The sequence below is a fragment of the Schistocerca serialis genome, chromosome 8 (genome assembly GCF_023864345.2).
Source record: "Schistocerca serialis cubense isolate TAMUIC-IGC-003099 chromosome 8, iqSchSeri2.2, whole genome shotgun sequence".
Lineage (NCBI taxonomy): Eukaryota > Metazoa > Arthropoda > Insecta > Orthoptera > Acrididae > Schistocerca > Schistocerca serialis.
The window spans coordinates 51,242,035-51,263,624 of record NC_064645.1 but is presented as its reverse complement, the minus strand read 5'-3'; the positions used below and the strand labels follow the sequence as shown (position 1 = coordinate 51,263,624).

Genomic DNA, 21,590 nt, shown 5'->3' with positions numbered 1-21,590 from the left:
TATAAATATGAGATAGCTGCAGTCTATAAAATTCAGTGTAACACGTACAAGGCAAGCTATGTAGGCCAAACTCTTAGGTCCTTCAAAGTACGGTACAAAGAACATCAATGCTTTCCGGCTTAATAATTTCGAAAAGTCAGCTGTAGCCACGCACATTTGGGAAACGGGACACCCCATGTTGGGAATAGATTAGGATCTCGTTATTTTACATAGGACAAAGGCAAAAAGTTGGATCTACTAGAACAGCTGTAAATTACGATACATAGCGTGGATAATCAAAACACACTGAACAGCTAACTGGTGATACAAATAACTTTTTCAAACATTTTACTGGCTTCTTTTAGCGTCTACATTTTTAGCAATTGGCATGATACCATCATTTAATGAGATCCTTGGAACAAGTATACGTTATCTGTGTACATAGACATCTCTCTGACTTCCTTGTTTACTTGCGCTTGAGCGCGTTTCAGCGTCGTGTTTGGTTATGTGGTGTGTGGTATCAACGAAGACGCACGGGCGGTTTACGACGATAGAGGAGAGAGCCATGTGGTTAGATTTTGAACACCATAGGCGACACCATTTTTTTTAACAGGTTCTTTTACATTTTATTATTCTGATGGAAGCTTTATTTCCGAAACGCGTCAATCTTAGTGTTTTACACTATAAACAAGTTGTTGAGCCAATATATTTTTTAACATTGCCTCTCAAACCGCTGTAGCACGAATCTGACCTAGCAAGGTTGACACTTATCCTGCTGGGGAAAGTCACCGACGTACGGCGGGAGTTCGAGAATGAAGCGATGCAGGTGGTCTGCAGTGATGTCCTTGTCGCGGAACCGTTTCATAGTATTTCGTGACTTTAATCACATAAATGAAATTTCAGGTAGATCAAAAAATATAAAACCAGTTACCTATTGTCAGTGTAACAATTCGTTTGATCTCAGAAAGGACTAGCCCGGCTAATATTTGTCTCACTGTTAAATCTCCACTTTACGTTGTGTAGAAATGTCCAAAGTATTTTGAGTGGCACTAAATTGCATATAATTTTACAGATTTTACACAACTGTTACTTAACATTGAAGCACTTTTCTCTAGCAAAAGGAACATTTAGTCACAAAATACTACCCGCGGGCAACACTGACTTATGTCTCCTATTAAAATATTTCATGTAAATCGTCAGAAATAATTAGGCTTCATAGATCAGCAAATAAATTGATACTACGTAACGTGCTGTGAACACTATTTTTAAAGATTCAATTTAAGTTGAATTTGTCTTTTAAAGTAGATTCCGGACCACCGGTGCACATTTACTGCCATTTATTTATTTCTACCAACATTTATGTTTGTCAAAATTCTCGATTCAAAACTGCCGCGGAGATATTTTTGCTAAGATGGTGGCAGACAGACTCCCATAATCGAGGCAGGATTCTACCAGGCTTTGGAAAGCCGCAGAAGGTACTGCGATCTGCACCACACTAGTGCTACTTATGCAACGGTGGGTATTAAGACGCCGCCAATACTTTTAGATAATCGGCAAAGATGGGGAACTGATAATCAAAGACCAGTCCTAAAAAGCAATAAATCTCCACCACATCCGGTAGTTTATCGTATAGGTGAAGTTCTGGTTGTGTATGAACGGCATGACTATAGAAGTTCATGACGTGAGTCTTGGCGGCGGTAAATCTAAAGCCATAGATCAGGGCGTATTCCCGCGTCTTTGGTATGGCGCCTTGCAATCTACGTTCAGAGCCAGACACCAACACTAGATGAGGAATAGAAGAAGCAGAAGTAATCAGCACACAAGGAGGACAATACTTAAGGCCCACCCCCCACAGCTGCTGCTAGATTGTAGATGGCTAGTAGAAAGTGAGACAGTACAGATCCCTGTTGGGCCGAATTCTCTTTGATATGGGTGTACTGTGGCAGGAATCAACTCTAACCTGGTAAGTACAGTGAGACAGGAAGTCGAAAACCATCCTGACAGAAGACACCCAAGACTAGGAGCCAAAACAGCCGCCTGCTCACCATGCATCCAAGCAATTTACAAAAACATTGGCGAGTCTCTTTGGGCAGTAACTGTGTCTCTAGATGGTGCTTACCAAGTTTCAGAACTGGAACCATGATACTTTCTCGCCATTGCGATGGGAACTCTCCCTTGCTCCAGATGCAGTTAAGGATGGCAAGGATGTGACACTGACAGGTCACTAGCAATGTGCTTTACCATTTGGTTGTGGATGTGGTCTGGCCCTGGACTGTATCAGCGCAGTAGGCGACGACAATTTCCACTCAATGGATGCAGCATTATACAGCTCCAGGTGGCTTGTAGTGAAAATTTCTTTTGCTCTAACCACTGTTCTAAGACATGAAAAGCAGGTTGATAATTCTCAGACGCTGAGGCCTGAGCATAACGGAGAGCAAAATGTTCGGCAATGGTGTCTGAGTCAGTGTATGCAGTATCATTTAAGGCAATACCAGGTTCATCTGGAGACGTATGGTATCCATACACACACCTGATGCGAGCCCAAATCTGCCAGAGAGGTACATTGCCTGACTCTTTGAAACAATGTTTCTAGCTATCTCACTTCCGTCTTTCTATTAGGTCATAGACCTGGGTAAAGAGCAATGACGTGCTCCACACATTGGTCCGCTTATGGCAATTAAGAGCCCACCTATGATATCAGACGGCCTTAGATTTCGAAAGACTGCCACGGTAATGCCTTCCACAGGGCAGGCTTGAAGAACAGGGTATTGCTTTATCAGCTGCTGAAACAGTGGGTGTAGTTCTGGACTGCCTCATGGGCATCTCCATGCAGCAGGGAGCTAATGTCGACAAAAGCAGCTAAAACATCCCAGTCTGCACAGTTGAGAGCATATCTGTGTGGGCATCCAGGTGACACTGAAGTGTATGGGGTACCAGTATTCAACAGGCAAAGGTCAAGTTCCCCCAGTAATTTTTGAGGTGTTTACTGTGGCAAATGACCATGACTCCACCCCAAAAAGTTTTATCAGCATTGAAATCACCCAAGTTTTGAAAGGTGGGGGGGGGGTTGAGCAAACAATATGTTCTCGGACATCAGAAGGGAGGTAAGCAATACAGATAGTAATATCCTGAAATTCCATTACCCACAGCCTTCAAAGATGTGGTAAGAGGCACGAGTTCACTATCTGGACTGTCTGGAACGTATGTTCCAACTCTGCCTGACACCATTATGGGTTTGTTGGTCCGTCGGTCGGTCGTTTTAAGAGAGGGGGGACGGGACCAAACCACTTGGTCATCAGTCCCTTGTTCCAAATAAAACAATGACAAGGGAAAGAATAAAACAAATGAGACATACAACACAAAACGGAAAGAAAGGGAAAACCACAAGAAAGAAGGAAAGGTAACGAACAGAGGCAGTGGCAAGGGGGAGGGGCTATAGCCGCCTTCCCCATGGAGTATCGTATTACACTGGATAAAATGACTTCAGAAACCAGTGAATGTATTACTCCAACAGACTCAATCATTTTCTTTAATAATTACGTCGCAATATAGGTTACAATGTATTTCAAACATTGTAACAAAAGAATAAGAGTGGAAAATAATTTACCATCTAAACCAATAAATATCATTCAACTTAAAATGTTTGGCCAGCCTGTCTGCATGTTCATTGTCTGGGATCCCGACGTGAGCTGGGGTCCAGACAAACATCACTGAACAACTGAACCATTCCAGGGCATAGATGGACACCTGGATGGTGAATTTGGAAATTGGTAGGTCAAATCCAACAATGGGGACCATTTGACGAGAAGTTTTAGAATACACGAGAAGTGTAAATTTGAGGTGAAGCCATAAGCTAGGTCCAAGCAGGGACAGCACCAAGAAAGCCATTCGATGGACAAGCAGAGGGGAAAGGAAAAGGGTAAGAACAAGCATGCAGCACAGAAAGGAAGTAATCCTGCAATGGCTGGGGACCAATGGTAGCCAAGCGTGTACTCTAAGAGTTGCGAGCCCCCTGGTGGTATTCCCTGATCTGTGCTGTTGGTTTGAAGAAAAATGTTTTTGATGACAAATTTCATTAAGGAATAAATAATTAAGGAATAAATATATTGAGAAGCAGAAGTTAGTAGCCCCAGTTCCCTAAACAGCCCTATGCCGGACATTCTACTGTCCATACCAGAAATAACTTATTCCACGTTTTTCAACTCAAAACTTAAGCTTGGCTTGATGAGTTACCCTAGAAAATAAACCCGAATGACATTTTGGAATGAAAGGAATCTTAATATGCTACCTCTTATTTTTGTATCAGCTATGTCTTACAACATTCACATAGCAAACAGAGCTTCAGTTTTTCAGTTCTGTTGTATTCTGCTCCCAGTTGAATCAAACAATCAACTGTCAATTTTAGACATATACTGGCAGGAAATCTTTTACAATTTCTGAACAGCACATAGTATGTTTTTTCAGGGTGTACTGACAATCAGGATTATGGAAAGGTAATTTGATTTTGTCAGACAGTGTATAACAAATTATATATGCGTTTTCATGAACTTTTGATTAACATTGATTAAAACATCACATTTTAAGTAAGACTATTCCAAGACCTTTTTGTTTCGTGCTCCGATTGAAATACATGAATCACTTGAAAAGCCTTTTCTAGGATAGTGTCGAAGTTGTGAGCAGTGCTCGCTGAGTTGTTTATGGAAACTACTCACTCACAGAACTTTCATCACTGGGCATAAGGCTGTGTTCTAACTACCAAACGTATTGCCAAAACTTAGGATAATTACTAGAAAACTAACTAAACTAATACTTCAATCACATCTGATAGAAATAAGCCAAGAAGATCGATATGGAAAGGTTTGGATTGTTTCGAGCAGTTTTATGAAGTGGTCAAAAAGTGTTATGATGCATCAGCTCCATCTTTCATTACCCAGGACTTAAGTTGTTTCAAATGAAAACTTGTTTTATTCGTTAAATTATTTGGGACACATGAACTGGTCGCACTCTATCACTGGTTTGTTAATAGTCGGGCGATTTGAACAGAATACGCAACCTGAGTAAGCCCAGATAATGTGTTGTGCGGCGCTCAACTGTGCGGTCATAAGCGCCCGTACTAAGTCCCAATTTTTATGTAGTCCAATTTTTACACAGTCCAATCTAGCCCCTGTCACGAATGATTATGAAATGAGAGGATAACACAAACACCCTGTCGCCAGGCAGAGAAGATCCCAACTCAACTGGGAATCTAACCTGGGACCCTGTGATCGAGAGGCAGCAACGCTAGCCACTAGACCACGAGCTGCGGACGCGTAGGGCCGAAGTAAATGACGTCACGACCCTCCAGCTGACTATTGTAAGCAGCTTTCTTCAGTAAGACACCAGCCATTCGCCGCTTACAGTTCCAACTCCACGCAGCGCGAGACTTGACCAGCGTAGGATTTATGAAAGCCTCCCTCAGACTAGCAATGTTTCCAGGCCACTGTCCACATTGAAATATCATGAGCCGCACTTTTTATTCACTGACTTTCTGGGTGCATGTAAATTTCGTTAGTACCTGCACAGGGATAGATCTGCACTTAAAAATAGTGAAGCAACTGGGCAGCTTGTTCATTCCATATTTGCTGAAGACACTTTAAACTATCATTACTACATTCCTTTGATTCATGGTTTTAATCAACACTAACAGGTTTTGTTTATATGAATTGTTCTCAGACCTTTTCCTTACTGGAGCAGTACAGGTTCATTATTATTTATAAATTTCACATGAACTAAACGTAATTACAATCAGACAATCGTAAAGATATACATGCTGGCTCGAGTTAAGCGCTATGATGTATGACAGTTGACAGCAATTTATTTAAGAATAAAAATTCCACCACCACCACCACCACCACCACCACCACCACCACCACCACCACCACCACCTGTTTTGTTCAGAAGGTTCTCGTATTTTGTTATTAGTGTCACCTGACCTAACTTTGCACTAAGGGTTTGTACCAGTTTTTATTTTTAGTATTTTGTATTTGTGATGGTAGAATTTTATTGTAAAATGAATTGTTGTCGGCTGTCAAACCTCATGTTGCCTAACACTAACCAGCAGGTTGTGCGTGCGTCAAATCTAGTTACTGATTTTATTTCCTTTTTTTGCACAATAGTGGCGTGATACTGAAAATCTGTCACAGTTACTGACTCGCGGAAATAAACAAAAGATTGCATGAACTACGAACTAAGTCATGTACTAGTAAAAAAAAAAGTGTCACTTGTGGCCAAGAACTGGCAAGGGGACCTCTGGGAAGGACAAATATCTGAAGCGGGAGAACAGAAATAAAAGGGAGTGAGGAGATCATTTGTTCATGGAGGGATCTGCAACGAAGACGAAGCAGACCCCACCCCACCCCTTCACGCTGTCCATTATGCAAGAAGATGACATTTGAGAGAGAGAGAGAGAGAGAGAGAGAGAGAGAGAGAGAGAGAGAGCGCTGAAAACCTGAATGTAACTATTGCTAATGGTGATGAAATGACCAATACTTCACGCCATTGTTCAGTTTCGTAATATTGGTACAGAGCTGTGCTGTAAAGTAATGCCTTTGAATTACGTGAAAGGCGGATCTTTTTAAATAAATCAAACTTTATTAACATTCTACATCATTCTTAATACCTACATATTTATTTCGTAACAGTCACCCTGGCGAACACATTTATCCTAACGAGAAACCTGTTTGTCGATACAGACACCGTAAAGAATTCGACTATCGACAGAGTCACAACCTCGCCTGTGCTTGCACCGCTTCGTTACTAGCAAATGAAGTTCTCGAATGTATTCATAAAGTTTTAGGAACAGTTGAAAATCGGATGGACCCAAGTCAGGACTGTGTAGATCTTTGACAGGAAACCAAGACGTTGGATTGTTGCAGATTTCGCAGCCCTCTTGTGTGGTCTGGAATTTTTACTCTGAAGGAGGAGGGTGCTGCATGCGTGGGCGAACTCTCCAAATTCATGCTTTCGACATAGTTACGTCACAGACCGCCATGTTATACGCTGCAATTCTGAGTGGTCGGGGGGCAGAGGGTTGCAAGTTGCGTCAGCGAAGTCTACCGAGTAATATGCACGACACTAATACGTCAACCAATATTCAGAACAGAATAAGAAATTCTGAGGCACTAGTTTTCAGCAGCAGATCTATTCCAAAGAAGTTTTACCACATCGTCAAGTGAAAATTATTGCAAAGTTCCAACCAGTGTGTGGCATGGTTGATTACACACTTCCTTAACCCACAGTCTGGCTACAACGTCTGGAGTGCTCTGCCTTGCTGCACTGGAGCGCCTTACCTCTTCCTGGAGCCTCCTGGCTGAGGCTGCTGTTTCTCTCCCTCAGACTGCTGCGGCTGTCTCTTCTCCAGTGGCGCCGGCCCCTCTGGGACGGGCCGCCCCCGGTCACCCTCCGTGGTTCTGCCCTCCACCTGGCCCTCTGCAGACACCCGAGACCCTGAAGGTCTCTCTCGCCCTTCTGCAGAAGTTTCAGCTGGCCGGGTCCTCGGCTCCAGCCCACTGGTGCCTGGAACGAAGTCTCCAGCTGGGTGAGACTATTAAAACGCAGGAATGTACTTACAGGTGTCAATATTACCCAACCAACTAACTCAAGCTTGAAAAATACCGATAGGAATTACTTACAGAAGAATGGAAAACTGTTAGAAGCCGACCTCAGGGAAGATAAAATCGGTTCCAAAGAAACGTAGGAACACACGAGGCTGTACGGAGACTACAGCTCATTACAAAGGCACATCTACGTGTATAACTTTTGTAGCTTCAGAGAAAGCTTTTGACAACGTTCGCTGGAATGAAGTAGTTACAGTCTGTTTCCTGACTTATTCCTGCGACCTTCAAAGTCGTGTCTGGGACATATCGAAAACTCGGCCGTACCAGAACAAGATTTCGACATTGTAACCACGAAAATTAAGTGAGACGAGCGTTTTAGCAAGATCATCGCATTATTACGCAAGCACGTATATTCACAGACAAATTTATAATTTTAATAGGAAAGGTGACTGAAGGACGATAAAATAGGGATGTCGACTTTGCGCCAACAAAGACTTAATCGAGACTGGCGATGCCATCCAGAGTCATGCAGTCGGCATCACGAGACGTGGACTCGCCCAGTCTTATTGGCAGTAGCCGTTTTACGTCGGGAAATGTCTCCTGCAGTTGGGACGAAACGTTAGGAATCAGTTTTGTACATCGATCACGGTCGCTCAGCCCGAAAGCTTTAACTGGCGAAGACGCCGGACGTGAAAGCCCACATCGCACGGTGAAACATATGTACAACTTGGGTCGAAACGAGACTGCTCTTATACAAGTTTAAGTGCACGATACTGCAAAGTAAGACATGACCTAGGCGTAGCGTCTAACTCTTAATTGACACCGATACGTCCTGCGTCCCGCGTTCGAATCTCACAACTATCAATTTTGAATACAAATTAACAACGGCAGTCTGAGACTTCCGGCATAACTCACCGTCGTTCTGTTAACGACCTTGTCAGAGGACTGAGTTGTGGACGGGGGTTCAGAGCAGATACTTGCCCTTGGGGTGGGAAACTGCCCCTAAATGGCTGACTAATCAGTCAATGCTCAACGGCATGAGGATGCAGAAGGCAATAAAAACCGCTGCATTAAAGACACTGGATGTCCACAGGATATATGGTTTGTTATTGAGAAAGTGCCATTGCCATGACCTCACCATTGGCAAAGGATCCGGGATTAGTTCCGCATTCCGATCTCTGGGAAAGGACTGTAAGGGGAGGTGACCATGATAAGATTGGATACACGTCCAACCGGGGTATGAAATGTCAGAAGCTGGTAGGAAAGGTGGCAAAGCAGAAACGAAAAACGCTAAGGCTCAATCTATAGTGGGGAGGTCAGTGAAGTGAAACTGGAAGAAGAGGATTCCAGGTCGGACAATTATATGGTACGATATATCACTAGCAGCAGAAAATGGTGTAACGAGAGTAGGAATCGTTATGAATAGGATGGTAGGGCACAGACCGTTACTGTGAACAGTTTGCTGATAGGGTTGATATCAGAATTGACGGCAAGCCAACACCGACAATAGTTCAGGTATATAGGCTGACGTTGCAAGAAAAATTAGGACGATAACGAATGGATAATTCAGTCTGTAAAGACGGATGAAAAGCAGTCACTGGGGATTGGAATGTGGTTGCGAGGGAAGGAGCAGAAGGGTTACAGGAGAGAGTAGGCGAATACTCTGTTCAAGACTCACAAGAGGGGGTAAGATTACAGTCAAATTACGTCGTAGTCCGGCAGATTTCGAAATCAGGTTTTCGACTTTAACACGTACAAAGGAGCAGATATAAATAAAAAATTTGTGATGAGTACGCTGAAGTTTAAGTGTAGTCACGAAGAACAAAACTATTCGCAACGTGCAGGATCTACGAGACTGGAGATATACTCTTAGACGTTCGAGAAAATATCCACAATTCCGAAGATAGCAAGAGCCGACAAGTGCGAGAATTATGGCAGTCAGCTTAACATGTCAAGCATCTAAGTTGCTGACAAAAATAGAAGAATATAAAAGAAAATCTATCTTGTGGATCTGTTTGGCTTTAGGAAAGACAAATACAACAGAATCAGTGCTGAAGTTGCAGTTGAAAATCGAGGAAAATCGAGGAAAATCGAGGAAAATCGAGGAAAATCGAGGAAAATCGAGGAAAATCGAGGAAAATCGAGGAAAATCGAGGAAAATCGAGGAAAATCGAGGAAAATCGAGGAAAATCGAGGAAAATCGAGGAAAATCGAGGAAAATCGAGGAAAATCGGATTTTTCCTGGAAAACGCGTCATTGTAAAATGGTGCAAGGTGTTCCAAATTATGTGAAATACAGGAGTAAGCCATAGAGAAAGGTAGGTAATATACAATATTTACAAGAACCAAGAAAGACAATAAGACTGAAAGACTAAGAACGAAGTACAAGACAGGAAAGTAGCCCTCCACCCCTATAGTGCAGTACACATCGAGGAAGCAATAGCGGAAATAAAAGAATGATTCAAGAATCGAATTGAAATTCAGGGCGCAATGATATCAATGATCAGATTCGCTCAGGACATCGATATCGGAGTGAAAGGAAAGAGTTACAGAATTTGTTTAACGGAATTAACAGCCTAATGAGTACAGAATAGGGACTGAGGTTCAATCTAAGAAAAGCCTAAGCAAGAAGTAGCAGAAATGAAAATTGCGGGTAAAGTATCAGAAACTGGAAAGGGAGGGGAGGGGGGGGGGGGGGGAGATTCTGCTACCTGGGCAAAGAAGTAACTCCTGAAGGATGGAGCCAGGACAACAGACTACCGTTGGCAAAAATGTTATTCCTCGACAAGTCTACTAGTATAAAACAGGACTTACATTGAAGAATATTTCTCATACTGTACGTTTGGAGCGCAGCATTGTATAGTTGTGAAAAATGGACAGAGAGAACCGGAACAAACGAGAATTTAAGCATTTGAGATGTCGTGCCGCAGAAGGATGTTAGGAATTTGTTGGATTGATAAGGAACGACGAGGTTCTCTGGAGATTCGGTGGGGAACGGAATATATGGGAAACAAGAAGGGACAGGATGATAGACATTTAAGATATCAGGGAATGACTTCCACAGAACTAGAGGGAGCTGGAAGGGGAAAATCTGTAGAGAAAGATTTGAATACATCAGCAAATAATTGAGGACGTAGGTTGCAAGTGCTATTCAGACGAAAAGGTTGGAACATGAGGAAATTGTTGTCGCTTTGACCCTGTACCTTGAGTAAACAGTACAGGAGACTATCAAATTTGCAGAGGAAACAAGTTCAGAGACAAGAGAGAAAACTGAGGTTTCCTGATAGCACTAGAATTCGGTAAGAGACGGCAAAGCACTTTGAAAAGAAGTTTCATGGAATGGAAACTGTCTTCATTTGCAAGATTAACATGAACTTAAGTGAAACAAGGGTTTATGAAACACACAAAACCAGGCCGCTTTTTTAAAAAATTTGATAACAGCGGTACCTAACTACATGCCCGTCTTCGATGGTCGTGTAAGTTATTGTCCCATCATGCAATTTTCACAACCTAAACTTTTAACTGGTTTTTGGCGCGTCCTCTGTCACACTTGAGACATGTTGCTCAAAACCAGTGTTGAGTGAAACGATGTAAGTAGACAATGAAAAAGGAATTGGATTCTATGAACACCTAAAAAGCCTAGATGAAAAAGAACGTAAGTTTCAATACAAATCCAAAAACAAATAACGATCAAGGAAGTTTAAGGATACCTGAGGAAATCTAAGTAACAAAGAGGAATAGGGGAAAAAAAGGAAATTCAGAGCAAAAGTAAGAAGTTCCAAGGGCTTCGAGGAGAAAGACAATATGGCCAGAAGAAAAAAGAAAAAGATTGAAAAAGGCTGGAAATAAAGGAGAGAAAAGAAGAAAGTTACGTCATGTGCTCTTTGGTAGGCCAAACCAATAAATAACCAGCGTTTTGTGCGTGCGCGTGCGCGTGCGCGTGCTTTTCAACTTCATGTCAGCTGCAGGACACCGAGTATTTATTTTTTATTTGATTTACACGTCAAGTTCCGTAGGAGGAGCAACGTCATGGAACGTGTCAGTACATGAAATTGGAACATAAAAGTGATAGCAGAAAAATAAAATGTTTATGAACCCGAAAAACTGAAGCCATAAATTTAAGAAAACGCAATCAACAATACAACAAGAACTAGCTTAATTTTTGAAAGAACTCTTTGACAGAATAGAAGGAGTGTCCCATCAGGAGAGACTGCAGTTTCGATTTGAAAGCGCGTGGTTTACTGCTAAGATTTTTGAATTCGAGGAGTAGCTTATTGAAAATGGATGCAGCAGTGTAGTGCACACCTTTCTGCACGAGAGTTAAGGAACTACGATCCAAAGGCACGTTCGATTTCTGCCGAGTATTAACTGAATTACAGCTGCTTATTCCTGGGAATAAGCTAATATTGATAACCAGAAATGACAGAGAGAGAGAGAGAGAGAGAGAGAGAGAGAGAGAGAGAGAGAGAGAGAGAGAGAGAGAGAGAGGCAGGCGATTGTCAAAATATTGAGACTCGTGAACAGGGGTCGACAAGAGGCTCGAACTTACACCACTTATTGCCAAATCCGGCCGTTTCTGAGCCAAAAGTATCCTTTCAGAATGGGAAGAGTTACCCCAAAATATAATACGATACGACATAAGCAGTCGAAAATAAGCAAAGTAGACTAATTTCCTTGTCGAACCATCACTCACTCCAGATGCCATTCTAATAGTAAAAATGGCAGCATTAAGTCTTTGAACAAGATCCTGAAAGTGGGCTTTTCAGTTTACTATCTGAACACCTAGAAATTTGAACTGTTCAGTAAAACCTGCTGTTAAACAAGGTTAACGGGAGGTAGCGTGATTAAATGAGATGAATTAGTGGGGAAGCAAGCTGCCTCAGCCATTGCCACAGAGGCATGTTTCCTCCGTTCGGCAACATTGCGCTTTCAGTAGTTAGCGACGGTTGCCACATTTTAAACGATTGTAGTCGCGACACAGCAGTGAATGAACTCACGCCATATCTATTGTTTATACGGTTTTTCAAGAGTTGTCCCGAGGTTAAATATTTAGCTGCAACAGCATTATACATTGTTCACCGTTCCTAGACTTAACCGCCTACTAAAATAGTGGATTCATTTATTATGAATCACCTAAGTCCAAGGCAGTATTATCACGCAAGAAATTTTAGTATTCTCCTGGAAAATTTGTCAATCATTGCCACATGCCTTTAAACATCTTTCGATCTGTTATTGTTGAAGATCGAAACTAGCTTACAAAAAGAAAGCGAGTAAAATTATTGAACTGTTGCCGAATGAAACAAGGTACAAAATTACAAATGATCGACTGGGATGTTTATCACACGTCAGCGCACACGGACGGAAGTACATACACCCTGTGTTTGCCGCGCGACTGGCGATAACTGTGTGGCACGGTCGCCAGCGAAAATGGCAGCTAAGAAAGTAGACCCTCTGTCCATACTACACAACAGCTGCAGGCGGTAACATCACACGTGACAGCTTTATCCTAGCGTGGCACCTAGCCTATTTTTTATCACTCTGCATCATCGTGACTAATTAGACTAACCAAAGCGGCCCTTACAAAATTGGCAATCGTCAATATTACCCTTCTGTGAAGGGTTTTAGCCTGACCCTGACTGTACCCAATGGCAAGAAATTAAATTCTTAAGTGAAACAGTAACATCAGCTAAGCAATAATACTGAAGTAAACTAATTGTACACATGCGATCGCTAGCGTAATTAGACAATACGGTATCAAGTTTTATGGATAAGCGGAAATAAACTTCACCTAAGAAAACTAAGCTCATTTGATACTCTGATCTCTTAACAGTTATTCTCAATATTATACATTAACTTACCCTAGCAAATAATACAACAGCTAACCCTTACACAGAACAGACTCGCCAATACGTACTGCAGTACACGCTAACAACACTATATAGTTTAATGAACAAATGCAGAATGATATAAACCTATAAAATAAGTGACTGCCAATAGCATTATTTTAATTAACTATCACAAAAGATTATGATTTGAAACAGTATTTATTACTATGGGATTCAGAAATTTGCACGTCATGCTACGCTACACAAATGGACAGCACAGCTATTATTTATAAGGAGAGTGATTCAGAGTAAGAGATTGTACAGGTTGGTGCACTTGCTCAGAAAGAACCATTACTTTCATTTATCACGTAAGTAGCTTACAAGGTTGCTTAAACTGGTATGGTTTGAAGAACCATCAATTATAATGGTATCACAAAATTAAGAAAATGGCCATTATCTTTGCTAACGAAGTATAATGAAGCATAATGAACAATGCGAAAGTAGTTCAACTGTTAAGAAGGGGACCAAGCAACTTGTGTCATTGTATCCAAGTCAAACTGGCTTTGTAAACGAGTGCACAACTTTAAGAACTACTTTAAAACATACACAAAGAAACAATTACAAGTTTAAAAAACACGTTCAAAGTGAAATACTGAATAATACTGTCTTTATAACTTTTGCTTACAGGCAGCTATAAGCACTTGTTTATTTTAATGGCAGTTTATTTAATGAAAAACTTTATGAACATGATTTAGGAAACAAAAGTGGAAAGTTATTTGGAGTAAATGTTTTACTACTGTACAGAAAAATAACCGAGTTTCTTGCTCCATAAAATTAATAAGTGCAAAAAGCTTTACAGGACAAATTGTAAGTTTAATAAAATAAGATACTGTGGATCAGTCCTCTTGGAAAGGACCGTGTGTGTGCACGGGTGTGCACACACACAAGCTGTTAGTACACAAAAAGTTATCATTCCATACATAATAACTGGTCCGTTGAACGTATATATTCAGATAACAGTTTTGCTGAAGGTGGTGGCACTTGTGGCAAACTGCGAATGCTATAAAACTGGTGGTAAAGCAACTGTGGTGTTTTATGTTAGCCATACCCTGACAACTCCTCTTGGCGTCTTAAGTTCAACCGAAGAGCGCCAATAATGATACCGTGGTCGATGGGCCACTTAACATTCCATCCGAGGCTAATTTACACGTTTGCAGACTATTCTTGCCACAATTTATACATCCAAATTAAGCTCAATAGCTGACCACTTAGTATCACAGTGAGAACGCGACTATACCAATCGCCCCTAACGGAATCTAACACCTTCCGCGCCGAGTCCACCTTTTCCAGTCCTGCCCAACTACTTCCCTAGCGGTGGGGCTTTACTACACGTTCTTCTTTAGCTTTCTCACTTGCGGACAAGTAAACTATAGTTCTTACGAATTATTACACGGAGAGAATCACACACAAAACCAGGGGTGCAGGGCGTCGGTCAGAAGGATCTATTGTGTACAGGACGCGCGTACTCTATTCCTTGACACAATATTAATGCTGGTTGTAAGTCTTTTGTTTAGGGCGCTCAGCTACTAAGGTCATTAGCGCCCAGTCACAAACGTTAGTGCACTAATAGCGTAGAAAAACTCAATGGGGCAACATCAGAAAGTACTTACAAAGGCGCAGAGAAACAAAAAAGATCTTTTTGGACAAGTCCGTCAGTGTAATGAAACGAAGGACACGAGCAGCTGCTCGAGCGTCATCAGCTAGAAGTTCCTGTAAGGTAGACAGCAGACATAACACAACACGAGAGTGAATGAAACGGGGACATGACAGTAAAACATGGCGCGCCGTCAGTGGATGACCACAGGCTCACTGCGGGGCGGGGGTCACCGGACAACAGGTAGCGGTGGCTACATCGGCAATGCCGTCGGGATCTGTTTAATGGCCCTAAGCTCACTTTCATGGAGAGTGGACCAAGCCTCATGCCACAATGATGCAACGCGCCGACAAAGAACCCCACTAACATCAGTTGACGGGACACAAAAGGAAGCTGTCCGAGGAAGGACAGCAGCCTTGGCCGCAGCATCATCAGCTTCATTTCCAGGCACACCAACGTGGCCAGGAATTAAAAAAAGACGAGTGCCGGTATCAGCTGGTGACTGAAGGGACCGTCGGATTCGTTGCACGAGAGGGTGGTCCGAATATGGGTCACTGAGACTATGAATGGCGCTCAAAGAATCAGTGCAGATTGCATAGGGAGAATGACGATGGCGGCGGATATACTGAACAGCCTGAGAGAGCAAAAAGCTCAGCTGTATAGCTTGAACACTGGTCAAGGAGCCGGTATGGAAAGGTATCATCCCCAACGACAAAGGCACATCCTATGCCAGCAGTAGTCTTTGAGCCATCTGTGTAAATAAGGACGTTATTAGCGAGCCTCGAACGAAGTTCGACAAACCTCGAGCGGTATATCGAATCCGCGGTCCTCTCCTTTGAGAGCGAGCCGAGTTCAAGGTGAACGCGAACCTGAGCCTGGAGCCAAGGTGGCGTCGGGCTCTTACTCGAAAAGTCGTAGGGAGGGTAAAATCAAGGTGCTGAAGCAGGCAACGAAAGCGAACTCCAGAAGGTAACGGGGCAGAGACATACAGCCTGTATTGGCGGTCGAGAGAGTCGTCGAAGAAGGAGAAATATGACATATGGTCGGGCATTGACAAGTCGGCAGGCGTACTGACAAATCAACATATCGCGCCAGTAGTTTAGCGGTAATTCAGCAGCTTTGGCATACGGACTCAACAGGTTGGTTGGTGTAGAATGCTCCAGTTGCCAGACATAGTACCCGATGGTGGATATAGTTTAGACGGCGTAAGATGGAAGGCCGGGCAGAAGAGTAGACAAGCTCTCATAATCCAGCTTTGAACGGACAAGGGACCGATACAAGCGAAGCAGGACAATTCGATCTGCTCCCCATGACGTACCGCTGAGAACACACAGGACATTTAGAGAATGGGTACAACGAGCAGCCAATTAAGACATGTGGAGACCAGCACAGTTTCCTGTCAAATGTAAGACCTAAAATTTTTGTTGTCTCCACGAATGGGAGAGCAACGGGACCGATATGTAAGGATGGTGGAAGAAACTGACTAACGCCAAAAGTTCATACAGACCGTTTTCTCACCAGAAAAACGGAATCCGTTAGCGACACTCTAGGAATATAGACGGTCTAGACAACGCTGAAGACAGCGCTCCAGGCGACATGTTCTCTGAGCGCTGCAGTAGATCGTAAAGTCGTCGCCGAAAAGGGAGCCTGAAACGTCAGATGGAAGGCAATCCATTGTTGGATTGATGACTGTGGCAAAAAGGGCCACGCTCAAAACGGAGCCCTGGGACACCCCATTCTCCTGGCGAAAGGCATCTGACAAAACAGAACCCACACGTACCCTGAACATTCGATTCATTGAAAATGCATTAATAAAACGAGTGAGGCGGCCGCGAAGGCCCCAAGTGTGCATGGTGCGGAGAATGCCCGCCCTCCAACAGGTGTCTTAAGCCTTCTCCAAATCTAAAACAGCCACCCTCGGGCGCTTACGCAAAAAGTTGTTCATAATGAAGGTCGCAAGGTAACTAGGTGGTCATCAGCAGAGTGGCGCCTACGAAAGCCACATTAGACATTGGTAAGGAGGCGTCGAGATTCAAGGAGCCAGACCAATCGAGAACTTACCATGCAATCCATCACCTTGCAGACGCAGCTGATAAGGGAGATGGGGCGATAACTGGAAGGAAGGTGTTTGTCCTTTCCTGGTTTGGGCATGGGAACATCAATTGCTTCACGCCAGCGTGTGGGAACATGACCTTCAGTCCAGATGCGATTATAGGCGCGAAGAAGAAAGTCTTTACCTGCAGGAGGAAGGTTCTTCAGCATCTTAATATGGATACCATCGGGCCCCGGAGCAGAGGATTGGGACTGGGTGAATGCACTTTCGAGTTCCCACATAGTGAAGGTGGCATTGTAACTTTCACGATTCAAAGAATGGAAAGAAGGTTGCCATGCCTCTTCCGCTTGTTCTCGGGGGAGGAAGGCTGGGTGGTAATGGGCAGAGCTCAAAACCTCCACGAAAAAGAGGCCGAAGGCATTTGAGACATCCTCAGGATCCACCAGGACTTCGTTCGCTACAGTCAAGCCAGAAATCGGGGAGTGGACCTTGGTGCCAGATAGCCGGCGCAGGCCACTCCAGACAACCGAAGGAGTGAAACTGTTCAATGAGCTGGTGAAAGCAACCCAGCAAGCATTTTTGCTTCCTTTGATAACACGACTACATTGTGCACTGTGTCGTTTGTAACATACAGTTCGCCATCGTAGGGTGGCGTTGGAAGGTGCGTAAAGCACGTCGCCGAGCACGAATAGCGTCGCTGCATGCTGTAGTCCACCAGGGGACTGGGACTCTACTTAGAGAAGAGGAAGTACGAGGGATGGAATATTCAGCAGCAGTGAGAATAACTTCCATGAGGTATGCGACCTGACTATCGCAGCTGGAGAAGTGTTGATCATGGAAGGTCGCCAGGGAGGTGAAACGCCCCCAGTCGGTTTCGGAGATGTTCCAGTTAGTGGAATGTGAAGAAGGGGTGTGATGCAGGGGATGGATTACGCAGGAGAAATGGTCGCTCGAGTGTGTGTGTGTGTGAGAGAGAGAGAGAGAGAGAGAGAGAGAGAGAGAGAGAGAGAGAGAGAGAGAGAGAGAGAGAATGAATACCACTCGAACCGACGTGCAAGTTGGATAGTGGATATTGAGAGGTTCAAGTGGGAATAGGTATGCGTTGCGTCCGAAAGGAAGGCAGGTGCACCACTATTTAAGCAGACTAGATTGAGGTGGTTGAAAAGGTCTGCCAAGAGGGAGCCTCTCGGACAGGATGCTGGAGAGCCCTAAAGGGGATGGTGGGCGTTAAAGCCTCCAACAAAAATGGCTTAGGAAGCTGAGCAATCGGTTGTATAATGTCTGCCCTAGTACAGGCAGGCGATGGAATGTAAACAGTACAAATGGAAAATGTGGAAGTGGGAGAGTAATTCGGACGGCAACTGCCTGCAGATCTGTGTGCAACGTGATTGTATCATAGTAAACATAATCCCAAATCAGCAACATGACCCATGAGCTGGAATACCTTCCACAGGGGGTAGGTCAAAACGCACAGAGGTGTAGTGTGCCAGGTCAATACGATCGCATGGGCGTAACTTAGTTTCTTTGAGACCTACGACAAGCGGGCAGTGCATTCGAAGGAGCAATTTTAGTTCCTCTCGGTTGGACCGAAAGCCGCGAACATTCCATTGAATAAGTGCAATAATGAAAACAAAAACAAGAAAGGGTCACCTCGACGGCCGCCGAGGAAACTAGCTACACAGAAAATAAAATATCAGGAAAGAACAATTACGAGCCTATCAACGAACGATTATTTGACCAGAAAAATAGTTTTGGACGTTGTGTGGAACTTACAATTGGCAATAAAACGAGATAAAATGGATAAAACAAAGACATTTACTGGGTTCTAGAAATGTACATGTGCGCAAGTACATATTTTCTCAAGCAAATGTGTGTTCGGGTGATTTTTTCCTATTCCTTCAGTTCTCAGGAGGGTAATGAATTTTACCACACTTTGAGAAGAACTGACCCAGTGAATTCTGCTTTGGTCATTAATAAACTTATCATTGCTTGTTCCTACGTTTTGTCACTACATTCCGCCTTTTTCGTAAAAAATGTTCCTCGTAACCGCACTGAACAGCAGATTGCTCACGCTACACCCAGTTACGGCAGTGACATGTAAGCCATAGGACCACTCGAGACTGAGGAGTTTCAGTACAGCAACAGAACGTCAGGGGGCACTGCTGTAGACATATGTGGAGTTAACTAAGACGAGACGGTCGTCCACACCACAAGGCGCTGAAGTCTGCACACTGCCACAGTGACTTCAGCTTTACAAAACACTTACCAGCCTGTGGATCAGCAGCTGTAGCAGGCAGAGCGTCCAGTTCCATGCTGCATTCCTGGGGAAAAGAAAGCAGCCATTAGACACGCCACTCGCCAAGTGCGGGGTGGGGGGGTAGGGGTGGGTGTTGGGAGGCATGGCGAGGAAACCATAAAATTACACTTCCAGCTTCAGTCACGTTTATTTCCCATCGTTCAATCGCACGATGCATTGGCACCAGTGGTGCCTCATACATCTGATGGCAGCTCGCTGACGAAATGCGTTCTGACAATGTCTGGAACATAAACGTGACGAAGTTGAAAGTGTTAAAAATTTAATAATTGTAGATCACAACCAATTACACGACATGGACATTCCTAAGCAAAGGTAATAATTCCTACAGTACATTTTGTTATGAATTTGAACATGTTGTGACAGTGTGTAAATATGAAAGAGTATAGTGAAATCAGGGCACTTAAAGCAGCAATGCTGGAGAAATTAAACTCTCCCTTTTATTTGTGCAAACGACACTACTTCAGCGAGAACCGCTCAGCCATACTGCGAGTTGGTGGAGGTGCTTGCAGTCTGGACACTGCGACAGAACTGCCACGCGAGGCCAGTGTTATTGCAGCTAAGGTTATAGAGCACAGCCCGGTCAAGTCAGGTCTTCGCTAAGATTTGAGAGCAGAATAAATTCAGTTTAAAGAATAACTGCTGTCCATAGTGAAAGTAAGGTTAGAAAGTGTCATGATCACAGTAACTAAACTAAAAGCTGTTAAAATTCATAATTGAATTGTGAAATCATTTCTGAACACTATATTGCACTTGCAAAAACAAATACTTGAAAGAGGATTTTACAAATATTAAGGCTGGGTGGAAGTTGCTCCATATTTTTAGCAGGACTTCTAATTAACTCTTAATTGCAGTTGAGTACCAGATTTCTGTTATGTACTCAAATGTGTAATACTAAATTGATCATTTGATTGAAGGTTAAGGGACTAAACAGCAAGGATCTCGTACCTCGAATTAATAACATCTGTGATGTATGTATACTGATGAAAGGCAATAGGAGCAGCAAAACCGATGCATTGAAAGCCATACTAATGCCAAAGCTGAGAAAAAACTTATGGAGAAGCGAATGGATCAGGCTGGCACGTAGGTCTGAGAAGATTAGGGCTCTCCCACCTTACACGCAACCACTGACAGGCCAATGAAGGACGAAGACCGTTACAGAGTAAAGTAATTTTATTAGCCACCAAGTAAGAAAAGTGAAATATGAAAGGCTAAAAATATGATGGAAGTCCGTTCGGCCGTAAAGACAAGGAGAGAAATAGGTAAGCCAGCAGGTGGGCGTCCCCAGGGCTCTGCAAGCGATGGGGGAGTCTTACCCATAGTCGTTACACCCCTGCTCCAGTGTAGTCAAGGCGGCAAAGAGCGCCCACTATTCAACCAGTGCTTCCTCTAAAATAGAAATTACGTTGTTGCAGAAAAGGGACGAACCACATCTAAAAATCAATTAAAACCTTGTAAGAGGTGGATGAAAGAGCTACTTAAGGAGGCAGGTCAGGAGTTGCCTAGATCAGCGTGCAGCAGGAATGCTCCCACTCCAACCCCTACAGGTAAAGGCAGCTTTAAACGTTTTATCTGAAAACAAACTTCCACAGGAAACAGAACCATCTCAACCACCCTTTAACCGTTTGTCAATATCTGGCATGATATATGGTTCAAAGCAGGATCCAAACTTATGGTCTTCGAATGGAAAGGGAAAGTTTTTGGCTTGTCTGTACTCTTCTGTTCTCTAAGCCAATTATTTAAAACTTTTGAAGGCAGTAAGAGCGTTATTGACTAGGGATGATATTTTGTCCGATCACTTTACTGAATTCTAGTTTGGATGTATGAAGAAAGAACAGTATAACCACTAAAATCATTTATTATCGAGCACTCAACGAATAGCAGCAGTAAATAAAATTTTCTGAACTTGCTGCACTTACCACTGCAACATTAACAATGCCTAATTCCTCATTTCTGCAGCTGCAAGGATAACAGGCAGTAACTGGTCCTAGACAAATCACTGAAAAATCAGTGTGTGTAGTGTGTTTACTTTCGTAGTAGTTACGTGTGTGAAACCTCATTTCTCTGAGTAATGTAGAAAACTGAATGGAAATCTTCAACCAAGTAGCAATTTATGTGGAAGAAATTTTTTTAAGGTTCATTAAATTTTACGTAATTCATATTTGTTAACA

The 21,590-nt window shown here is 43.1% G+C and overlaps 1 protein-coding gene across 1 annotated transcript in view; it reads right to left on the bottom strand.

Moving 5' to 3' along the window:
* The window catches only part of LOC126416813 (serine/arginine repetitive matrix protein 2-like), an 88,161-nt gene that overhangs the window by 21,083 nt on the left and 45,488 nt on the right, over positions 1–21,590 (bottom strand). The window contains exon 3 of the mRNA XM_050084696.1: positions 7,308–7,561. Within this exon, the coding sequence (XP_049940653.1) occupies positions 7,308–7,561 (254 nt within the window). The remainder of the gene's footprint in view (positions 1–7,307; positions 7,562–21,590) is intronic.